The 23,662-nt window shown below is 46.9% G+C and overlaps 2 protein-coding genes across 8 annotated transcripts in view; one reads left to right on the top strand and one right to left on the bottom strand.

The window, feature by feature from the left end:
• The window catches only part of MYO9A (myosin IXA), a 196,268-nt gene extending 194,172 nt beyond the window's left edge, over nucleotides 1-2,096 (top strand). For all 7 annotated transcript variants that reach the window (XM_084817052.1, XM_084817051.1, XM_084817050.1 and 4 more), the window contains one exon: nucleotides 441-2,096. In XM_084817052.1, the coding sequence (XP_084673178.1) occupies nucleotides 441-928 (488 nt within the window). In that variant the 3' untranslated portion in view covers nucleotides 929-2,096. The remainder of the gene's footprint in view (nucleotides 1-440) is intronic.
• Nucleotides 2,097-11,964: 9,868 nt separating this feature from the next.
• Nucleotides 11,965-23,635, bottom strand: NR2E3 (nuclear receptor subfamily 2 group E member 3). Its single transcript, XM_084816427.1, has 8 exons — nucleotides 23,578-23,635; nucleotides 21,521-21,674; nucleotides 19,484-19,587; nucleotides 18,068-18,331; nucleotides 16,525-16,706; nucleotides 14,133-14,373; nucleotides 13,450-13,555; nucleotides 11,965-12,097 (listed from the first exon to the last, which is right to left on the bottom strand). The coding sequence occupies exons 1-8, from the start codon at nucleotides 23,633-23,635 to the stop codon at nucleotides 11,965-11,967; spliced, it is 1,242 nt and encodes a 413-aa protein (XP_084672553.1).
• Between the last annotated feature and the right edge of the window lie 27 nt (nucleotides 23,636-23,662).

Below are 23,662 nucleotides of genomic sequence, written 5' to 3'. Positions count from 1 at the left end.
ATTAATGATGGTTCAGACCCTGAAGTCTTGCCAAATACACTGGAAAAATATGTCTTCCATTCTCTTCTCTCACAAAACTCAGAGTGAATGTGTGTGTGTGGCAGAGCAGGACAGGGCACATATGTACGCGAGCATGAAGAATGAATGTTGAGGGAGCTATTCGACTGAGGGTTAAAAGTGTTAGATTGAAGCTCTGTTTTTGTTTAAATGGGGCTGGGTGGTGGGGGGCCCACACTAGATAAGGCAACAATACTTTGAAAACATTCATTTTGGTCACTCAGTTTGGAACAGACAGTGAAGAGAATAAGCCAAAATTGTTTGATTTTATTGGTGGTCCTGGGAATGAAGCTTCCTTTTGACTTTCTCAGATAATGTCACCTCTTTCTCATTGTGTATGTACCAGCACTTGTTAAGCTTCTCTTGTATCTGTTCCCTGCCAGATAGACGTTTAGCATTCGGCACAGCAAGACCTGTCAAGGCAGAGGCCATCACTACTACCAGGTCTCGACGGCATCTGAGAAAGCAGCAGGATTCTGTGGACTCGGTGGACTCCTCCATTTCTTCTCCGTCTCTGTCACCCTCCTCCTCCTCCTCCTCCTCCTGCTTACCTCATGTAACTAGGAAACGATTCCAGATATACTCCAAATCGCCTTTCTACCGAGCAGTTCCCTCTGGGGGTGCCACAGCACTGGAGCGATCACCAGGGCACATCAAGTGTCTGGATGACAGGCCACAATTCACCACCAGAGGAACATTCAATCCTGAGAAAGGCAAACAGAAACTGAAGAATGTGAAAAACTCTCCCCCAAAAGCCAAAGAGCTCCCAGAGGGGACTGCTGGGACAGGCCGGAAGAGACACCCTGATGCTGCTGATTATACCAGTCCCCAGCAGCTGGTGCTGCTTGGAAATAATGAGTTCATGGTATGAGCCAGTCCATCACAGCAAAGCAAAAACATCTCATCCTTGGCATCTTCCCTCCACTTCAGCACCATCTGCCGCCACCTCCATTGGAGACCTGCTACCATCACCCAAGTCAGCTTCTCCTCCTCACTCATAGCTTGGAATCCCAACATTGCATTACCAGTGAAAAAGAGAGGAGGCTAACTCTTTAACAAAAGCCAGTGGAGGAAAGTTCAGCTGTGGCCTTAGTTGTCTTTAACTTTTGGAACTCAATAACTTCTTGGTGTCTTGGGCTGGGAATTTGTAGCAAAACCAGCAAAGTTGAGGGAATAATGACTAGAGAGCCACATTTGTATTTCCCATCGTTCCTTGGTTCCGTCTTTAGGGGTCGTGGGAATGTGCCAGCCGGCCAAGGACACCAGGAGGGTAGCTGGAGTCCAAGGAGCTGTTCTTGATCCTGATTATCAAAGCTGCTGACTTTGGGATTGGGTTTTTGCACTGGGATCGATAAGCCTGGACCTTCTTAGAAGGAACCACAGCAAAGAGGAGACTGAACCCTTTGTTCAGAGCTATTTATAATGCACTCCGTAGTGTTGTCAGATGGTATAAAATGCTCATTTCCACTCAAGCACTTCTCAGACAACCACCAGGTGCATACCTGTTGCAGAAAAGAATTATTTGTCTGTCTTTTTGTTTAGGTTTCTTTGTTGACAATGTCAGAATAACCAATGCCAGTTTGATTCCACGTAGGTCAAAGCCAAATATTTGTGCCAGATTTCCAGTAGCCATAACCACAACAAGTGTCCAGTGTTCAAGGCACAGGATCAGATTCCAAAAGGCAAAAGAAATGTTAGGAGGTAGAACCCTTTGCCTTTCTGATGCTCCTTTCCCCCAGATGCTCCGTGCTGCTAGCTGAGCAAAAGGCTCTACAGACAGACTTTGACAGACAGGGGAAACGTCACTCTCCCAGTCACTTTACTCAAGCAAAACGCAAATGTATGGAGAAGTGGTAAGGAAGGCTGCTGTCGCATCAGTCTGTTTAAAAAGTGATTTGTCATCACTTTCTTCACTGAACATCAGTATTAAAGAAAGGCGCAAAAAAAACCCCAGAGACTACTTGAAGCTCTTTGTTAGTATTATGGTTACTGAAGTTCAATGTAAATAAAACTTCTTATGTTTTTTTACTTTTTTTTCCACAATGTGGGACTTTTTTTTAATGTGGGACATTTAAGCCAGGAAGGTGAAGCAGGAGGGGAGGGCATGGGATACTAGAATTCGAGCCGAGGTTGTTGCGGTATGGAACGATGAATGGTAGTCACTTTTTGCACCAGTGCAACATCAGGTACTTCCACCAGTACCTTGAGTTTGGCTCATTCAGGAATGCACTGTTACTTAAATTGCTGTGAATGGCGTGAGAAGAGCCCCTCCTTGACTTTAGCAGTAAGGTCTGTATCTTTTTTTTTAATGGCCCTTTTGGAAGCTCTGTTTTTCAGGGCATCTGATAGCACCATCGTTCTATTGTGACTAAGTGGCAGAAGATACTGAGAGGGATGAGTTTTGTTCAGCTGGCCATCTTGTGTTGTGCCACCTACATAAATGTAGCTGCAATTTAAAAACAACAACAAAAGTATGTTGAAAATGTAAGACAGGGACATGTACCGTAATAGTATGCATAAAACTGGGGTTCTTTATGTCCTTTGTAAGCCATTTGCACCTTTAGGATCCTAACATACAGTACTGTGCAAAAGTCTTAGGCCACCATTAGATTTGTTGTTTTAGCAATGGTATAATGTAGGGATGTACGAAAGTCACTTACCTTTTCGAAGGGTGACATTTGCGGTGGTGGGGAGGCGCTCCATCCCTCCCCCTGAAATTCTGTCCGGCCGGATTCCACGGAGCAGCTGGCCGGGGCCGCCCACAGTCAGACATCTGGCCGCTGGGCAGCCTGCAGGGATGCAAATGGCGGCAGCCATAGCCGCCGCCATTTGCGTCCCTGTATTTTGCTGTTATAGCCTACGTAAATATTTACATAGCCTATCACGGCAAAAAAAAAAAAAAAACAGCGGATGCAAATGGTGGTAGCTACAGCAGCCGCCATTTGCATTCCCTTTTTTTTTTTTTTGCCGTTTTAGCCTACGTAAATATTTACTTAGGCTATACGGCAAAAAAAAAGGGGGATGCAAATGGCGGCCGCCATAGCCGCTGCCATTTGCGTTCGGTGTTGTTGTTTTTTCCGTGATAGGCTTCGTAAATACTTACGTAGCCTATCACGGCCTCCGCAGGGATGCAAATGGCGTCCCTGTGTTAGCCATGATAGGCTACGTAATTATTTCCGTAGCCTATCATGGCTATAATGAGGAAGCGAATGGCGGCCGCAGACGTGGCCGCCATTTGCAAGTCAGCGCGGACGGCAGCAGGTAAGTGCTCCGTTTCACACACCTTTCGTGGGAGGGGGCGGGGGCTTCGTTCCGCCACGGATTTCGGGGGGCCGAATGCACTGGCATTCAGCCTCACTGAGATCCATGGCGGAATTCTCTGACATCCCTAGTATAATGACCATATATAATTATTTCTCAGTCTCTTCATTAGAATACAACCAGAAAATACAGGAAATTCGTATGCAGTATTCAACAACAGAAAAAAAAAATCAGAAAAAACAGCATCCATAGGCTAAAGTGGTAAGTATTTAGTGTGACCTCCCGTTATGCTAGAGTAACAGCAGGCGCCTGGCTCCCCTAAACCTAAATGGAATGGAACCCTAATTACTGTCATTGCTAACACCTGTATATGTCCTACTATTTCCTCCTAAAGCTCACAAGAATTGGAATGAGGATCAGTGGAAAGGAGTATTATGGAGTGATGAATCCAGGTTTGAAATTTTGGGGTCCAGTCATCAACAATATGTGAGAAGAAGAGTTGGAGAGAGATGGACAAATGAGTGCTCGTGGCCTTCAGTGAAACATGGTGGAGGGTCTGTCCTGGTTTGGGGCTGCATTTCTGCCAGTGGTGTTGGCGATCCTGTCCGTATTGATGGGATCATGAATGCTGAGAAGTACAGACGGGTTTTAATTCATCATGCCATTCCTTCTGGAAAGCGCCTGATTGGGAATGGTTTCATTTTTCAGCATGATAACAGTCCCAAGCACACTGCTAATGCAGTGAAATCTAGGGATGTTGGAGAAATCTGCCACTGACTCCAGTGAGGCCAGATTCTTTGGAATCCAGCCCCCTGGAGTCCGTGGCGGAACGGACTAACCCCCACTGCCACCCCCCGAAATCCCCCCGGGGCGGACCCTACCTGGTGGCGGATGCTCCAGGTCGGGTTGTCCTTCCGCAGCCAGCCTGCAGAACGAAATGGCGGCCGTTGTAGAGGCTGCTATATACGTCCCTGCCCGTGGCCATGATTGGCTACGTAAATATTTACGTAGCCTATCACAGCAAAGAGCAGGGACGCAAATGGCGCCCGTTATGCGATTTGCGTCCCTGCTCTTTGCCGTGATAGGCTACATAAATACTTACGTAGCCAATCATGGCCATGGGCAGGGACGCAAATGGCAGCCGGTGTAGCGGCCGCCATTTGAGTCCAGCGCACGGCGGCAGCAGCCAGAAGTCCGGCTGCAGCCGGCCCCGGCCAGCGGCTCTGCAGCTTTACTGCGGAGCCTGCTGGGGAGGATTCCAGAGGGGAGGGATGGAACGCCTCCCCCCACCAGCGGATGCCACAACCGGAACCAGGTAAGGGATTCGTACATCCCTAGTGAAATCATATTTAGTGAGGAAAACAGCTGATAAAACACTGACAGTCATGGACTGGCCTCCACAGAGTCCAGACCTGAATATTATAGAGGCAGTATGGGATCACCTGGACAGAGGAAAAAATAAAAGACAACCTACATCTAAAGAAGAACTCTGGGGAGTGCTGAAAGAAGCCTGGTGTAATATACCAGAAGATTACTTCAGAAAACTTCAGGACAGTCTCCCCAAAAGAGTTCAAGATGTGCTTAGAGCCAAGGGAAGTCACACTAACTACTGACTTTTGCCTGTACATATTTCCTGCATTTTCTGTTTGTATCTTAATACAGAGACCAAAAAATAATTATGGATGGTCATTAAAACTTTGCTAAAACAACAAAGCTTGTGGTGGCCTAAGACTTTTGCACAGTACTGTATGTGTCATTTCAAGTCTTATGGGGTTTGATTCACTGGGAGTCAGTGGTGAGTTCACTGTTTAAAACTGCCCCAAAATAAGTGTGTGAGCAGCCTCTTTAAGTTCAACCATGAAGGTTCTCAAAGGCTTGTGAGTTGTCACTGATGGTATGGCAGCTGCAATTGGACCCCACTTTTCAATAATCTAGCACAATATAGGCCAGGAGGCCTTGACATCTTCAGTGTTGTGTGTGGAGAGGCTAGCTTTTGCAGGTCAAAAATTAGTTGTTAAAACCAAAGTTGAATATGATCAGATCAGAGGCTGCTGTTGATCAATATACTAGGCGGCAATGTAACTACTTTAAAAAGAAAGAAAAAAACCTTTTTTCTTTCTTTTTTTTGTTAAGAAAAAAAAATCTTAACATTTTCAAATCTTAAGATATATAATTAGAGATGTCACAATAAAGAGGCCTTATTAGAGAATTCAAACTGTTCCTTCAGTGATTGTAGATGGCACTTGCTCTGTTAGTCAAAACTTTGTCTAGCAGCTGACAGATGAGTCTCCAGCTGTGCTTTTCCTGCTTCCAACCACAGACAAACTTCAGGCAAAATCTTCAATCTGCTGATGGATTCACAAGACAACTTCTTGCTTTGGCTTTGCAAGGATTGCTCAAGGCATCATCTTTACTGTGTCATTGGAGCCTTCCTCTGCACAGGGGTGAATCTTCCTGAGGGAACCCCACAGGCAGAATTTTCAGTACGTGTGGGTCCAGCTTGTTTTTGTTATGGTTTGTCTTTGTCTATTTAAGGCATTTAACGCCTTGGCTTTTTGAGCCTGACAGTTGGAATGGTCCTGCATGAGCCAGAAGTTCAATACCAGAAAGGGTAGCTGAGGAACATCCCTGTCTCTCCCCACCCCCCACCCCCAGAATCATAAGTGTACTTCTACAAACCTGAGGAAGCTAGGGTATCTTTTTTCTAAAGAATCACCTTACTGCCATCTGGAGTCTTGGCCGCTATGGTGATGTGCTCAGTGTCTTTGGGACTCTGTCCTCGCAATGGTCTTTCTCATGGCTTCAGATCCAGGATATGTTGCAACACCGAGGAGCTCTGATAAAGCAGGTAAGGGAACTCTCAGTAGGGTTTGGTAAACAGCATTTATCAACACTGGGCAAGATGATGGATCTAGAAAGGACACCCCACCTCATCCCTCTCTGCAGTAGTAGTTTGTTGCAGACTAAGCTATACTCCCCACCCATCCTGCCCCCATATCACCCCAAACTGTACGATGCAGTCAACACATTTACCGCACGCACGTCAGGTGCTCATTTCTGTCTTTGCAATGCTCAGCAAATGCACAAAGACCCTTGGAAACTTTTCTGACCCACATTTCTAATTCTCCAAAAAGAATCAGCTGATTTCTGTGCTGGGGGGCACTGGGTTTTGCTTACACTCCAGGGGACTAGTTCCTTTTTCTTCCAATGCAAAGCCCTTTTCTCAGCACTGGCCATGGGGGAGGGGGAGGGGAGCATCCATATACTTTAGATGGGTCCAAGCTAGACTTTCAGTTCCTGAACTATATTGGAATGCGGGCAACAGGAAGACAAATCTTTTTAATTTCATTCCCCGTCCATGGTTCTGCCTGATGCCTATCTTCCAGGATCACCATCTTTCTTCCCTCCCTGCCCCAGTACAGCCTGTAAACATGGGATCTTCACCCTTTTTCCACTCATGGTATCAAGTGAACGTACTCGCCACTAGGAAGGACATTGGCTGCATATAATTTTTAATGGAAATTTGTAAAGTAATTTATAAGTATACTGAGTGTAAATTTTAAAAACAGACTATGTATTGTAAAAGGATATATTGTCCAGTGTCTTGGCCGCTCTATAAATTTTACCTGTTTAAAGAAGAATTCTATAAAGGAAAATGCTTTATTTTGCTCACTGAACTGGGTGGCTTGCGGTAACGCAGTCAAGCCGGCAGGTTGTAATTTCATGTCTGGAAGTTTCTCTAATTTTTTTTTAATTAATGTTATTTTTGTTTCCCTTTTCTGGAACAAGGCCGTCATATTTAAAGTGCAATTTGTGTAATATTTCGTAAATATGATACTATATGGCTGTACAAAACGACTTTATGAACAAATAACCCCTAGCTTATTAAAGAACAAAGCAATGGAAAATAAAGTGATAGCAGATGTGTTTCATAGTGATGTTCAGAACCACCCATCTGGGCATCACCTTTTGTGTCTGGGGAAGTGCGGGGGGGGGGGGAAATTGAGAGCAGCAGCAAAGTGTTACTGCAATTAAGGGACTGTGCCATTTCAGAGTACAAATGGGAGAAGAGTTACAATTCTTAATGCCCTTCCCCTTGGCGGGAGAGCTCCCTAGCACATCAGAGAAAAAGGTTGGGACGTCTTTCCGTAATGTGCTAGTTTTCTACATGCAGGAGGTTGGTTAAAAAAAAAAAAATGAGCCAATTCAAACACGTTATCCTTCACTTGCATTCTGGGGTGGCACTGTTCCAGGAAAGCTCTGTTCTATGGATATTGCTGAATGTGTAATCTGGGTTTTTGTTTGTGGTTACAGGAAGACTCTCTTAGTGACCTCCTTATTTCCAATGTCTGCAGTAGCAACAAAATTGCTGGCATGGGAGTATGATCATGGTCCATCATTCCTGTACTGTGAGATAAACTTATCACCCTCCCCCTTCTGATAAAATAGGATTAAGAAGCCTAGTGATATGTTTTTATTGATGTGCCCCTGGAACAGGGGAGGGCAGCTTTGGAGAGTCTGGGGCCCAACTTCCTGTACATTTCCTTGCTCTCCTCCCCACTGCATTCTAGGAACCAGTAATTGGTTATGAAAAGAGTGTTCATTCCTGACATTCCAGCATGTTCAATCTGTTTGCTACCCCATCAGCAGACAGTCTTATTGATTTTCATGACAATGCGAAGCTGAGTCGGGGGGGGGGGTGATATCCTCCACAGGGCTGGATGATCCCTCAAGCAGTGACTGAAAGCATGTGATGATCTCCAGTTTGCAACCTGGCAACCCTAGACTGCGGAAATCCACTGTAAAAAAAATGAACTTGGAATGCAGCTGAAAGACATGTTAGTAAGGAGTAGGGAATTCCAGGCCCAACCTATGTTAGTTCCAGGCCTGAAATGGGACCAATTCGGTTGCTTTGCTTTTCACTGGAGGTGAATAGGGCAGAGCTGCAATCAATAAATGGAATAAGAAAAAAGTCTATACAAGCTCCCCATTTATTAATACTTACACGGCATCACCAGCAAAGTCCTCCCCACCCCCAAATGCTGGAAGCAGCAGCCTCAGAGGAGGGATTCTGCTTTCAAATTGGGCAAGGCCCATTTTTCCAGAACTCAGATGTTTGCACCCTGTTTTGTGATAATTTGGTTGGTCTACTAAAGGGACTGACCAACTGTAAGTTTTGGATTTTGTTTCCAAATATTGTATCCTTCCCAGGTTCATCTTTTTATATTCATATTTTTGTGCACTGTTACTTGATTTTTAGATGGTTCTATATTATGTAGTGTGTTTAGATTGTGTTGTCGATTTTACTGTGAAACACCTTGGGCGTATTTTATGGAGATGTAGCTAAATGTAGCTTTGTTGTTGTTGTTCAGTCGCTAAGTCGTGTCCGACTCTTCGTGACCCCATGGACCATAGCACGCCAGGCCTTCCTGTCCTGCGCTCTCTCCCGGAGCGTGCTCAAGTTCATATTCATTGCATCAGCGATGCTATCTAGCCATCTCATCCTCTGCCGTCCCCTTCTCCTTTTGCCTTCAATCTTTCCCAGCATCAGGGTCTTTTCCAGGGAGTTTTCTCTTCGCATTAGGTGGCCAAAATATTTGAGCTTCAGCTTCAGTATCTGTCCTTCCAATGAGCTGACAGGGTTGATTGCCTTTAGGATTGACTGATTGGACCTCCTTGCAGTCCAGGGGACTCGTAAGAGTCTTCTCCAGCACCACAGTTCGAAAGCATCAATTCTTCTGCGCTCAGCCTTCCTTATAGTCCAGCTCTCACAGCCATACGTTGCTACTGGGAAAACCATAGCTTTGATTATACGAATCTTTGTCGGCAAGGGGATGTCTCTGCTTCTTACTATGCTGTCTAGGTTTGCCATAGCTTTCCTCCCAAGGAGGAAGTGTCTTTTAATTTCATGGCTACAGTCACTGTCTGCGATGATCTTGGAGCCCAAGAAAATAAAATCTGTCACTGCTTCCATTTCTTCCCCTTCTATATGACAGAAAGTGATGGGGCCAGATGCCATGATCTTCGTTTTTTTAATGTTGAGTTTCAAACCAGCTTTTCCACTCTCCACTTTCACCCTCAACAAGAGGCTCTTTAGATCCTCTTCGCTTTCTGCCATTAGGGTGGTATCGACTGCGTATCTGAGGTTGTTGATAATTCTCTCGGCAGCCTTAATTCCGACCTGTGATTCATCCAACCCGGCGTTTCTCATGATGTACTCTGCATATAAGTTAAATAAGCAAGGCGACAATATGCAGCCTTATCGTACCCCTTTCCCAATTTTGAACCAGTCGGTTGTTCCATGTCCGGTTCTTACTGTTGCTTGAGCATAACCTTGCTGGCATGTGAAATGAGCACAATTGTACGGTAGTTTGAACACTCTTTGGCATTGCCCTTCTTTGGAATTGGAATGTAAACTGACCTTTTCCAGTCTTGTGGCCACTGTTGAGTGTTCCAAATTTGTTGGCATATTGAGTGTAGCACTTTAACAGCATCATCTTTTAGGATCTTAAATAGCTCAGCTGGAATACTGTCATCTCCGCTAGCTTTGTTGTTACTAATGCTTCCTAAGGCCCACTTGACTTCACTCTCGAGGATGTCCAGCTCAAGTTCAGTGACTGCACTATCATGGCTATCAGGGACATTCAGATCTTTCCTGTATAGTTCTTCTGTGTATTCTTTCCACCTCTTCTTAATCTCATCTGCTTCTGTTAGGTCCCTGCCTTCTTTGTCCTTTATCATGCCCGTCTTTGCACAAAACATTCCCTTGAGATCTCCAATTTTTTTGAAGGGATCTTTAGTCTTTCCCATTCTGTTGTTTTCCACAATTTCTTTGCATTGTTCATTTAAGAAGGCCTTCTTGTCTCTCCTTGCTATTCTCTGGAAATCTGCATTCAGTTGTGGGTATATCTTCCCCTTTCCCCCTTGCTTTTCGCTTCCCTTCTTTCCTCAGCTACTTGTAAAGCCTCATCAGACAGCCACTTGGCTGTCTTGCATTTCTTTTTCTTTGGGATGGATTGAGTTTCTGCCTCCTGAACAATGTTACGGACCTCCGTCCATAGTTCCTCAGGCACTCTGTCGAACAGGTCTAATCCCTGAAATCTATTCCTCACTTCCACTGTATATTCATCAGGGATATGATTTAGGTCATACCTGAATGGTTTAGTGGTTTTCCCTACATTCTTCAATTTAAGCCGAAATTTTGCAAGAAGCAGCTCATGACCTGAGCCACAGTCAGCTCCAGGTCTTGTTTTTACTGACTGTACGGAGCTTCTCCATCTTTGGCTGCAAAGGACATAATCAATCTGATTTCGATATTGACCATCTGGTGATGTCCATGTGTACAGTCGCCTCTTGTGCTGATGGAAAAGAGTGTTTGCTATGATCAGCGTGTTCTCTTGGCAAAACTCTATGAGCCTTTGTCCTGCTTCATTTTGTACACCAAGGCCATGCTTGCCTGTTATCCCGGTTATTTCTTGACTTCCTACTTTAGCATTCTTCATCCCTATGATGAAGAGGACATCTTTTTTTGGTGTTAGTTCTAGAAGGTGTTGTAGGTCTTCATAGAACCGATCAACGTCAGCTTCTTCGGCCTCAGTGGTTGGGGCATAGACTTGAATTACTGTGATGTTGAATGGTTTGCCTTGGATTCGTACTGAGATCATTCTGTCGTTTTTGAGATTGTATCCCAGTACTGCTTTTCCCACCCTTTTGTTGACTATGAGTGCTACTCCATTTCTTCTAAGGGATTCTTGCCCACAGTAGTAGATATAATGGTCACCTGAATTAAATTCGCCAAATGTAGCTTACACATAGCTAAACAGAAATGAACAGAAATAGGTTGAGTAACAGGAGGTATTTTTGAGAGGCTGCATTTTTGGGATAGGACAATGGGTTGAATCCAACTTAATCATACTTAAGAGCAGAACCATTAAAATGAATGGGACTTACATTACTCATGACTAACATAAGTCCCATTGGTTTTAGTTGGTTTGCTTTGAAGTATGATTAAGTCTGGATCCAACCCAGTGGTTTTGCATTCCTTCATGGTGCTCTCCTCTGGAAAAGTAGTGCAATATCCTCCTTTCCACAGTGTTTTCTCTTATATGAATTGTAGAAGTACAATTGTAGATAACCAAAACTTGGTTATCTGCTGTCATTTCCCCATAGCATTCTTAACTTTGTGGAGCACTTTTCTGCACAATGGGGTACATTTTATGGTTAGAATTAGAGTTTACCTTGAGTCTAAGAACTTGTTTTCAAGGCCAGGACTCAGCCATGGAATATCAATTAATGGAGAGTTTGTTTGAGCATGTATAAAATGCATTCCTATTCACATGTACACCCAGGCTACCGCCCTCAGAGAAGGAAGGAAAGGCTTCAAAACTGGAGGGTGTAACTTTAGGCAATTATCACTTTAGAATGATCAGCACTGCTCATAACTGTGCAATGTTTGGATCCCAATAACTTTTCTTATGTGAATGTTGCCGGGCTGCAGTTAAGATGCCAGGTGGTGATCCAACCAAAGTCCAAGCCATTTCCAGGGAGAGTGATCTGGAGGTGCTTGCCTGTTTCTCCTGCTTGTTGCCTTTCAGACCCAGTTTTTTAAATGTGAATGGAGCCTCGGGGCCTCCTCCAAGAAGCATGTCAGTTTTTGAACATGTCACAGAGTAGCTTCTCCATGGGAGTGTTCCCAATGGTTCTGCGGAAGAAAAGGAGCTCGATGCGCTCTGAAGAAATAAACTTCAGTGAAGGCAGGAGCAGCAGCAGCTTTCCGAACCTGGAAAGAGAAGACAGTGCATGCATTGGGTTTTATGGTCTTCCAAAATTCAGCGGCGGAGAAGTGGGTAGCACTCCAGTGGGAAGAGAAATTGCCCCAAACATGGGAGGTGGGGGGAGCTCACCATTAGCTATAGCACAGCTTCTTTTCTTTTTTCAAAAGTGTTTTTATTTTGCTGCCGCCACTGCAATCGTGCAAATAGTTTGCATCCTCCACAGTGCTCCAGACCTAGCATTCTGGGGTAATGTGGCAGGAAAATGGTGGAGAATAGTTGGCCAAATCCCTCTTTTGGGGGAAGGGATGAGAGAAAACATGCAGGGGTTTTTTTCCAGATCTCTTCTGAGACATTTCAGCTCTGCTCTAGTTTGGTTAGAGAGCAAGCCTGCCACCATCCCACTTGCTTGAAGCAGGACCCAGGCCTAAAGGACTAGGGTGAGTGAGTGTGTTGTTTAAAGATATTTAACCCATTTTCAGCTTTTAAGATGCCCAAAGTGGTGAACATGTTTTTTAAAAATAACACAACAGAAATACAAGAAGTCAAATCAAACATTGTTAAGGTAGTAAGCAGGATAAATTGATAAATTTTAAAAGCAGCAAATGCAATAGCAAGGAAACATCAAATAATCAAGCAGTCACAACAAAATCAAACCCGCTGTTTGATTAAAAAGCTCAGGCAAATAAAAAGGTCTTCACCAGGTGCCTAGAACTTAACAACAAAAGCAGGTGGTGAAATTCTCTGAACAGGTTGTAGCAGAAATATGGTGCCACCACCACAAAGTCCCCAGTCACTGCCAGCCTCACCTCAAAATGGGGGCACTTGGGCAACAGGCTCAAATGAAGATCTTGACCCCTCGCCAGATTTGTTGGGGAGTGTTGGTGCATTGCTACCTATGGAACAAATTGTTTTGCTGCAACCTGTGTCTATATAAGGATATATGGCAGCCTTCCACAACCTAGTGTCCTCCAGGTGTGTTGGACTCCAGCTCCCAGAATTTGGTGGGGAGCTGTTGTCCAGTATGTTTGGAGGGCACCAGGTTGGGGAAGGCTGACCTGTGATGTCCAGCCCACTGTCATCAACATGCCTGGAAACAGATCCTGGCTCTGCTACTTGAGCGGTCTTGCCTCATTCTTTATAGCATTGCTCCCTGCTTCCATGCCTGGAAAGGGATTCAGCTGTTGCTTTCCTGTCTTGTCATCCTGCTGACACAGGATCCCTGCCAGAAAGAGGTGGCTGCCCCAACAAAGGGGGAGTCCTATAAAATTCTTCAGGGGCTGGGTTAATATGAAAGGGGGGGCAGGCGGAGGCTGTTGGGAAGGAAACGGGAGGGAAGAGCACTCAGCTGTGTAGGTACCTGACAGGCTGGTTGGGGTAATGGATCTGGTTATGTTGTCCCAGCATCACCTGGGACTGATCCTGCAGATTCTCCACCTGGTCTGGATCCTTCAAGCCTCTTGTTTCTGCAAGAGAAAAACAACCAGGATAAGGTAGGTTTGCTCTGAGATTTGCCTTTAAAGAAAAAGTGTACCTCTTGATGCTGCTTTGCTGGAAATAGGTATGAAGGCAATGGTATGAAAGTGGTAAGAGTGGCATATAAAACAGTGGAGAATGTGATACTGGGTGCAAAATTCAGTTTTCAGAGAAACTTGGCTTTAATTTTTAAAAAGCAAGTTTCTAGCCCTTATGACTGCAAAGATTTCTTTGAAAGTATGTGGGCAATGCCTGCTGAAATCTGACTCCAGAGGGATGGCTGAATAAGCTTTCTAGTGGCTAGGAGCAGGGATCCAGTGCCTCAGATTGCTCCTTTCTCTTCCCTGTGGCTAGCAACGTGAGAATTTTTCCCCAAACAGTAAAAATTGCAGAATAAATTATGCAAATGAGACTGCCTAATTAGCGTAATATTGGCTGTAGGGTTCTAATTTTTCTTGGTGCAGAATTTTCACTGCCTTGGTGCTGAACTTTGCTTTTATTTGTTTAGTTCAGAAAATGCAGAGCTCTCTGCCTGTAACCAAATGCTTCTCCTTCCAGCCAGCTCACCTGGTTTGAACAGGACAATCGCCTTCATACAGGCAAACTCAGTGGGGTCCACGAGCAGCCCTTTGAAGCGCACAATGATTTCCTGCAGGGCACGAATGTCCACTCCACCAGACCCAAGCTTTCCATTGAGGGTAGGGGCCAGCTCCGACACAGAGAGGAGGGGGCAGCTTTCCAGCGGTAAAGACCACTGGATGGCACAAAGCAGGAACAGCTCACTCCAGGCTTCCTCCAGTAAGATCACCTGCAAATGACAGGACACAGGGCTGAATCCCTAATGAGTTTAGGAAGTGTCTGCTGCAACAGGTCTGTCCCTTAAATAGGCCAGTAGCTATCACAAACACATCAGCATCTTTCCGTCTTTAGCTATAAAACTGGTTTTCCTAAACCACCTTTATCAGTATAACAATGTGTCCTGTGTTTACAGAAAGATGCATCGTACGCTTGCAACAGTGGCCAGTTTTCACTGAACCAATTACATTGTAGTCTGCATGCCTTAGTCTTTATGTAATGTGTCAACTTAGCCATAATATTGTCAAGGGCTCCTTGGCGGACTCTTTCAGTCTAATCCAGTAGCCAAGTCCAGACACAGACAAAGGGATTCTTTTCAAAGCTTTATTCCTTTTTTACAACTTAACCACTCTACTATTAGCGACTAGCTATGAGCAGCAGAGTACCTATGCCCTCAGTTGGAACAGTTGGTCCCCGTTTGAAGGAGAATCACTGGCAGACCCTGAACTTATGGGCTAGGGAGAGTCCCTCCCCTTTTCCCTTGGATTCTTTGGGCGCAACTGTTGCTTGCGCGCCAACCGGGCACTACGCCTCCTTTCCGCGCCCTCCATTTGGCGCTGCTCTCAGCGTCATGCGTCCAGCAAGCCCTCTTCCCGCACTCTCTCACTCCCGGGACCGCTATCTATGTCAGGAATGCCAGTGGGAGGAATCTCTGCCAGCTGTTGGCCCTGGGAAGGATGAGCGCGCTCCTCTCCCAGGAGTGGCTGCTCCACCTCAGAATCAGAACTACTCTGGGATTCTATGGGCTCAGTGTCCACCCTGACAAATATATACCTTATTTTCCCATTCCTCCACTCTGGGTTCCTTTGCACTGCCACCACCACCTGACCACCATCTCCAGTATGATCCATGCTGCTGAAATCATATAAGACAGCTTTCTCCAAGCTGGTGCCCTTTAGCACAGGGGTGGGCAACTTGTGCCCTTCCAGATGTTTTGGCCTACATTTCCACTTAGCCTTAGCCAACATAGCTAATAATAAGGGATCATGGGAGTTCTGGGCCCAAAAGTCTGAAGGGCACCAGGTTGGGGAAGGCTGATAGAGCTGGTCCGGAAGCTGGAGCTAGTGCAGAATGCAGCAGTTCGGCTGTTGTCAGGAGTTGCCCCTTTTTAGCATGTAACTGCCTATTCGCTACCGGGCCAGGTTTAAGGTATTAGTACTAGTGTACAAAGCCCTAAACAACTTGGGACCAGGATACCTGAGAGAGCGCCTTCTTCTTTACCAACCTGCCTGGTCACTGAGGTCATGGGAGGACTTGCTTCTGGTGGTTCCACATGGACCTATGGCCCGGTTGGAGTCCACCAGGAAGAGAGCCTTCAGCGTGGTGGCCCCCTTCCTGTGGAATTCCCTGCCTTTGGAGGTCTGGCATGCGCCATCGTTGTGTTGCTATTTCAAGAGACATTGCTATTTCGAGAGGCCTTCCCTGAGTGACCAGCTATGATTTATTAAGTTCAGAATTTGTTCTTTTAAAATGTTTTAATTGTTTTAATGATGGAGTTTTATTCTTTTATCTCATTCACCACTCTGAAACCTTGGTGTGGAATGGTATATAAATATTATAAATAAATAAAGGTTAAGAAGTCTTAATTTCTTTAAGAACTTAAGAGTCATGCTGGATCAAACCAAGGCCCCACCTAGTCCAGCACTCTGTTCACAGAGTGGCCAAACAGCTGTCGACCAGGAACCCACAAGCAGGACATGAGTGCAATAGCACCCTCCCACCCATGTTCCCCAGCAAGTGGTGTACATAGGCATACTGTTTCTGATACTGAAAGTAGCACATAGACATCAGGACTAGTAGCCATTGGTAGCTTTCTTTCCAGTCAAGCTTGTAATATTTTTATTGATCTATACAACAAGTTCTAAATTAGCATATATCCCTGATATATAGAGAAGTGAATTTAGAGCTTGTGCTATTATTATAAATTACATATTAAACTGGCATTTCTTTACACTTGGACGCTTACTGGTTCACTAGCTAAACACAAGGACAAGAAGAGGTATGATCCTGATAATGTGTTCCCAGACCCACACACCCTGAGCCCCCCCACCAGTTTCAGCCAAGGCCCAAACCATCAGTGGCTAGACCTGGCCCAGGGACTCGCCTGGTCTCGGAAGGGCAGGTTTGAGAAGACAGGTAGGTTCTTTGCCCATTTCACAGCCATGAAGAGGAGCCGGGCGGAGGTTTCATAGACGCTCTCGGGGCTGGCGGGTGGGTATGGGGACACATGAGCCTCGCCCCCTGAGCGCTCCGGCTCATTACTTGTTACATCAATGTTCTCATCAGCTGTAGAAGGGAAAATGTATCCATCAATAATGTGGAGTCACTGCTAAGCAAGTTTTAGACATAGCCCTATGTTCCAGAAAGACTTAGCATGAGGAGTTCATAAGTACCAGCAGCTGTGGACTATCCACATAAATATGAGCAGTGATGCTAGACTAGCACAATGAGCTTTAAGAGTTTTTAAAACACTGGATGATACTCCTAAAGTATTCAGGGCAATGAGGGTTAATTTCTAAGAAGCAGCAGCAGCAACTGGGGCTCAGGGTTGAATGGATAGGGCCTGCCCACATATTTGTTCTGCTCTTCTGCCAAGGGAAGCAGCTTTTTCCTCCCCTCTCTTCAGTACCAGTGTTATCGTCCCATCAGCCCAGGTCAGGATATGAGAGAGAGAATGACTAGCCCAAAGTCACCTGGTGGGGTTCATGCCTGAGCAGGGATTTGAACCCAGGTCTCCCTAGTCCAAATTTCACACTTGCTCCATCTCTGTTCTCAGTAGTGAGGGAAAGGCAGTTTCTGATGCTGAGATATTGTTTGCATGTTTAGAGAATGTGTGTCAAATGAACATGGTTAAACGAGGAAAGCTGTGGTTACAGGCCAGATGGTACCACTAAGACATCTCTTCTACTTATGCCACTCCCTGAGTCGCAGAAATATTCCCAGTGCTCTGGTGGGTTTCTCGTACTGCCCATGTGCGGTAGTGTCACCCATCTCCTGCCATTCCTGGAGATGGGCTACACCACTGCAGTGAAAGAATCTGAGCACGGCTGCTGCATTTAGGGGCAGCTGACCCAGGTAGCTGCCTAGGCCAATGAGCTAACTACTCAACAATTCACTCAAATGTGCTGTCACAAAACATACCGGCCAATTGTGCAATGGCCTCTAAATGCAATAATAAAACAATAAATGAGCACAGAGAGGGATGTGCTGAAGATGCTAATTGCTTGAGGGCAGGGATGGGCAATAACTCCCATGATCCCTAACTGTTGGCATTGTTGGCTAAGATTGATGGAAGTTGTCGGCCAAAACATCTGGAGGGCCACAGGGTGCCCACCTCTGCCTTAGGGCCAGCTCTGAAAATAAGCACAGACTCAAAAGTATTGTTTTTAATTATTCAGCTCTTTCCATGCTCTAAATAGTACAGCAGACAACAAGAGGAGGCCAGGAAGAGAAGGAAGCCTGATTAAGGCAGCACCAGCAGCGCTCACCGGGGGACAGCAGAGGACAGTCCAAGGGCCTTTTCAGAACCTTTCCAGCACAGCCAATCCGAGCCAAGCTGAGAGAGGCCTGATCTGAGCCCCCTGGGGGCGATGAAGCAGAGGCGCTCCCCTCCCCCCCCCCACGTGCAGCACCGGCCAGTGCCCTACCATCCTCTGGCTCCAGCTTGGCACACGTCTCAGCTGTCATCAGGCTGGCCATGAAGCGGTGGTTGCTGGGAGGAGTCAGGGCCCGGGCCCTTGAAGCCCCTGTTGTGGAGCAGGAGGTAGGGGCCCTGGGGCCCTGCAGGGAGGGGCATGGTGGCGGCGCATCCCGTGTCGTCGCCAGGTGCTCGGGTTGCCGTTCGGGTTCCAGGTCAATGGCGTCAAGGCGCACCTGCGCTGTGCTGCGGGGCTGCCGTTCGTTCTGTACAGCTGGAGGCAGGGAAGGGGAGATGACAGCAGGTGAGCCTCCGTTCTCTCCTGCCCGTGCTTGAATTAGAGAGGGAGCAAAGGGCCTTCTTATCTGTTATTACAGCCCTCTTGGCTGGTGAGTTAAAAGCTTACTGGGGTCCAGGGGAGGCTGGTGGCTCTAATGTCAGTGGGGCTAAGAATCTGCTCCAGGTTTTAGTCAGAGCTCAAAAGGAGAGAGCAAAGGGCTCTCTTAGCAAAGGGTCCACAACTCTACAGAGAGAGGAAAGGGCCCTCTTATTCTCACAGCCCCCTCAGCTGGTGATTTAAAAGCTTACTGGGGTCCAGGGAAGTCTGGTGGCTCTGATGTCAGTGGGGCTAAGAATCTGCTCCGGGTTTCAGTTAGAACCAGTCAGAACTCTAAAGGAGCTATCTAAGGTGCAGAACCCAATCCCCCAAATGGGTTCAGCACCTTAGCTCCTTTAGAGCTCTAACTGGAACCTAGAATGGATTCACAGCCCCACTGATATCAGAGCCACCAGTCTCCACTGTGTCCGATTTGGCTAAATTGGGGCTTAAAGGTTTCATTAAGGACCCCCTACCTTTTCCCCATAAATCACACACTGCCCTCTGCCTTCCCACCACATCCGTGACCATGCATGCACCTCCCGTATCCTTTGTAGCACTAGCCAATTCACACACACAGCCATCAGCATCTTACAGTGGGGCAAGTGAAACAAAATAAGTACTTGCTTAAAAAAATAATCTAGCCCACCACACTTTAGCCCAAAGCGGGCCTTCAAAGTATGTGCCTGAGTCATGCCCACAGGGAACCATCCCTGGCGTCATGATCGGCTAACAGTATTGCAGCCACATTTTGGTGCCACCTCACCAGCTCCATCCTAGTTAGTATGTTACAGCTGGCTCCCATCGGTGGAGCTGGGGGATGCAGTGAAAGAAAAACGAACACATTCTGCAAATTTGCAGCCTGCCCACGCCTGCTGTGTTGTAGTGGAGCCAGAGCTCACAGGGTCAGGGGCTTCAAAATTTACCACTGCACTGCAACATGCCTGATCTTTAGGATCTGCTTGCAAAAGACTGGATCAGAATTATTGGGATTAAGCATTTGAAGCCCAATAGGTGAGAGCCTTTTCCCACCCCCAGGACTGCACTCACCATCCTTGTTCATGCCAGCCTGCAGGCATTTCTTCAGCCGGCAGGCTTGGCACTGGTTCCTGTGTGCTTTGTCCACCGGACACATCCCTGTGCCAGCCTGACACCTGTCAGGAGAACAACACAATAGTGTACTAGATCTGGGAGCAGAGATCTACCTACCAGAGGCTGCAGTTCCTTGCTTTAGGTGCTGTGGCATTTGCTTTTATGCTTTAAGAAACAAGTGAAACATTCTGCAGCAAGGAAAATCATTCTGAGCCAAGAAAAATTGAATTCTGTGACCTGCCTAATTATAGAAATTAACATATATTTCCTTTTTTCACCATATGACATCTGCTAATCATGAGGTAAGGCAAAGAGCTATGTAAGGCACTGATGCCTCATCCCTGATGATGGGAAGTCCTGGTTAGTCCTCACTTCTGGATTTTGAGATTAGAGCAGGACTTCCTCACACATTTTCAGATCAAAAGACTAGCAACTGGTTTGTTTGTTTTTAAATCTCACTAAAGCCAAGATTTCTTGGAAAACGTATTTTGTGTTCACAACACACGTCTCTATTTGGGCGGCGCAGTTACAGAATACACAGAGCTCTGTGCTGGGTACACCATCGTGGGGAGATGCAGGTGAGACCGAGGCAAAATTCAAGATCGTCCGTGACCTCATTCCAGAAACTTGCACCCCATGTGCTGGTCCAAGGCCCTTGGCAACGCTGCCTCCTTGCTGCGCAGGAAGAGAGACTGAGCAGGTGCAGGAGAGAAGAGGAAGAGACCAAATGGGGCATCACCTTCAGACTTTTTTTTTTGCCTCCTACAACCTAGGAAGCTACCTTATATCGGGTCAGATAAGCCCGATATTGTCTATTCCAACTGGCTTCCCCAGATAAGCCTCAGATGCTGGGAGCCCTCTGTGGGAGTTTTCCGTACCAAGGTTGTGGTAGGCCAGCAAGTCTCATATGTCTTTTAGGGCTTGCTTTGTTTTCTGTCTCCCCTTTTATTGTATCTAGTTTATTTCATAACAAACACTGTTTTGTCATCTAAAGCTTTGGGGCTGATTCCCAGCCAAACTCTAAGGAGCAAGGTTGGTTGTCCTTCTCCCCCATGTGGCCTAGGTTATCCAGCTGGCATGCAAGTAGCAGAGATAAGGGGGAACTTGGCTGGCTGCCCATCTCCTTGTCATGGTTCTCTAAGGTCTCAAACGTCTAAGTGGAGATGCCAGGGATTGAACATGGGACCTTCCACACATGAGGTCTGTGCTCCATCACTGAGCTATGGTCCCTCCTTGCCCCAGAGGCTAAGGCTGGGAATCAAAATGACACCCACTGTGTTGGGTGGTGGCTACTGCTAGAAATCGGTGGGACAGCTGTCTTCTTCCCATCCCCTAGAACTTCAGAATGTTGTAGGCTCAGATATAACTCTGCTGTCTTTATTTCTCACCTTCTCCTTGCCCCTAACCTGAACATGAGTGCATGTCTGGACCGGAGCAGGTGTGGTGCAGAGGCTAGGGCTGCAGAGACCCAGGTCCAAGCCCGTTCTTCCAGCTCTGATTAAAATCAGAGCCCCTACACAGGGCTGTCATCAAGAGTAGGCATGGTTGGGCACATGCCAAGGGCCCAACAGGGGTCCAGTGACAACAGCCCCCTGGACTTGCCACTCCTCTTCACCATCACAACCTGCTTATTCACCCTCCTTTTGCTCTGGCCCAGACAATGATGGTGGTGAGAAGGAAGGACAGTAGATGCCATTGCCTACTTGCTCTCTGCCTGTTAAGCAAGCAAGTGGCAGCAGTGGTGAGAAAGAGCCCGAGGAGCAGCAGATGACAATAGCCATGAGACGGTAGACTCACTGAGGATGTCTCGCCCACCAGCCCCCCAAAACCTAGAAATGGCACTGCCAACACAACTGCTTTAAAGAAAAAAATCAAAATGTTGGGAGATCTGATCACAGTTCTCCTGCCTCGTGTGCGCTTTGCCCCTTTGCCCCACCGATGCGGTGAACGGCTGGGCTGTTCGTATTTCGCCAGGCTCAAAGAGGGCCCCCTGACCTGTAGATGAGCTTCCTGCGGACACTGCGCTTGAAGAACCCGCTGCAGCCGTTGCAGGCGTAGATTCCGTAGTGCTTGCCGCTGCTGGTATCTCCACACACCTTGCACAGCAACACGGGGCTCCCGGCTTTGCCAGGAGGAAGGCCGAGTCCTGCTGGAAGCAGATGAGAACCGTGTCAGGCTGGGCAGAAGGGACACAGGTGGCGCTAGAGGAGGGCACGGAGGCATGTGCCCCACAGCCAGACCTCTCTGTTCACTTGAAGGAAGGGCCCTTGTCGCCTACTCGGGCTACTGTGTCATCGTCAGTACATAGAAGGAGCCCTTCCATTGGTCAGTGATAGAATGTGGGTAGGAAAGAGAACTTTGCATCTGGAAGGCAGCAAATCAGAAGTCCTAGTTTTGCATTTTCATTATCTTTAGTTATTACATTGCTCACTTGGTTCATTCACCACCACACCTCAGCCTGTGTTTACACTTCCCCACCAGTGGCACCATCAGGTCAGGACTTTGGGGCCCCACTGAGAGGCCCCACAAAGCAGAATGACCAGGAGGGCCCCTGAATGGGCTGGCTTAGTCAGTGGAGGCTGGTGGCTCTGATGTCAGTGGGGCAGTGAATCCACTCCAGCTTTCAGTCAGAACAAGTCAGAACTCTAAAGGAGCTAGCCAAGCACCCTGGATAGCTCCTTTAGAGTTCTGACTGGTTCTGACTGAAACCCGGAGTGGATTCACCGCCCCACTGACATCAGAGCCACCAGCCTCCACTGGGCTTACTATATTTTAAAATAAGTGAAGTAATACGCATCACCGTTTAGAGAACACTTTCCTCATAAGACCATTAAGTCCAGAGACTAAAATAACCTAAGTTCACTTCATGTTATCAAGCCCTAATAAACCACTTGGATAACAAGATTTTACCACATTTTTTCTCTTCCGGTGTGTTTTCAAAAAGGTATTGATGCCATTTTTATCCCACCCTTCCTCCAAGGAATGCAAGGTGACATACATGGTTCTCCCCTCTTATCCTTGCAACAACCTTGTGAGGTAAGTTTGGCTGAGAGAGAGAGTGACTAGCCCAAGGTCAACCAATGAGTTTCAAGGCTGAGTGGGAGTTTGAACCCAGACCCTAGTCCAACACTTTAACCATTACCTCACTTTGGTTCTCATTATCCTTTAGGTTTATTTGAGAACGTAACAGACCTGTATTTAGCCACTCTGGTCTGTGTTTGGGGAGATGGAGTGGGGCAGATGATCAATCAGCTTTTTCAGTTTAGTTCTATCTCGGTGGTAGATGAGTGGCCGTTTAAAGCCTGCATACCGCTAAATGAATTAGTTACATGCAAATGAATGGTGGCCACATCTTCCCTACTCACATGGGAAGGGGAGTAGCCTCAAGGCTGAAAGGTGTCCCATGAAATGAGACTTTGGTGGTGTCTTTTGTGGGGTTTAAGAGAGTCCCTTCACTCTCCTACTTCTTCAGCACCAGCAACTTTGCTCTGGGAAATGCCAACTTGGTCTGATGAGCTGAGCTCGTCACTTGTGCCCCGAAGTGGAGCCTACCACAGCACGTTGGGACTCACCTCTGGTCCAAGAAGGAACATGGGGTACAGCAGGGAGAGGGAACATGCGTGGCCCTCCAGATGATGTTGGACAACAGCTCCCAACATCCCTGACTATTGGCTGTGCTGTCTAGGGTTGATGGGAGTTGTAGTCCAGTGATGTCTGGAGGGCCACATACATTCCCCACTTGAGGCAGAGCACTAGCACCTAAGGAGATCACCAAAGCCAGCCTCCACCAACCTACTGTTTTGGATGACAACTCCCAGCATTCCTTAGCACTGTCCTTGCTGACCAGGGTTGATGGGAGCGGAAGCACAAAAGATCGGGAGGGCACCACATTGGAGAAGACTAACATCAGCTCTAGCACCCAAGGAAGCAGCACCCAGCTTCCAGCCAGCTGCAGCTAGGTGTCTGGCTAGGAAAAGCCTCCGAGCTGGAGGAAGGGGCGGGGGCAAGAAAGAGCCGCGGAAATGTGATCCAAAGGCAGTGATGCCACTTACCCAACTGGCTGTCTTCCCTCCCTTTGCTCATTGCAGGCTCTGTAGGGGAGGCAGCCATGCTGGTGGTCGACAGGAGGTCTCTGGT

This window comes from Heloderma suspectum, chromosome 11 (genome assembly GCF_057233095.1).
Source record: "Heloderma suspectum isolate Gila_16-S chromosome 11, 16-S_ref, whole genome shotgun sequence".
Taxonomy (NCBI): Eukaryota; Metazoa; Chordata; class Lepidosauria; order Squamata; family Helodermatidae; genus Heloderma; species Heloderma suspectum.
The sequence above is the reverse complement of the archived record's forward strand: the minus strand, read 5'-3'. Positions and strand labels throughout refer to the sequence as shown.

What these genes read in the sequence shown, in the direction of transcription:
- NR2E3 (XM_084816427.1), bottom strand. Translation starts at nt 23,635, where the DNA reads ATGGCTGCCTCCCCTACAGAGCCTGCAATGAGCAAAGGGAGGGAAGAC. An exon ending in GGCTGGCATGAACAAGGATG is followed by an intron (nt 18,332 to 19,483) that starts GTGAGTGCAGTC and finishes CCCTGCCTCCAG; the next exon opens with CTGTACAGAACGAACGGCAG. An exon ending in GATTGTCCTGTTCAAACCAG is followed by an intron (nt 13,556 to 14,132) that starts GTGAGCTGGCTG and finishes TTTCTCTTGCAG; the next exon opens with AAACAAGAGGCTTGAAGGAT.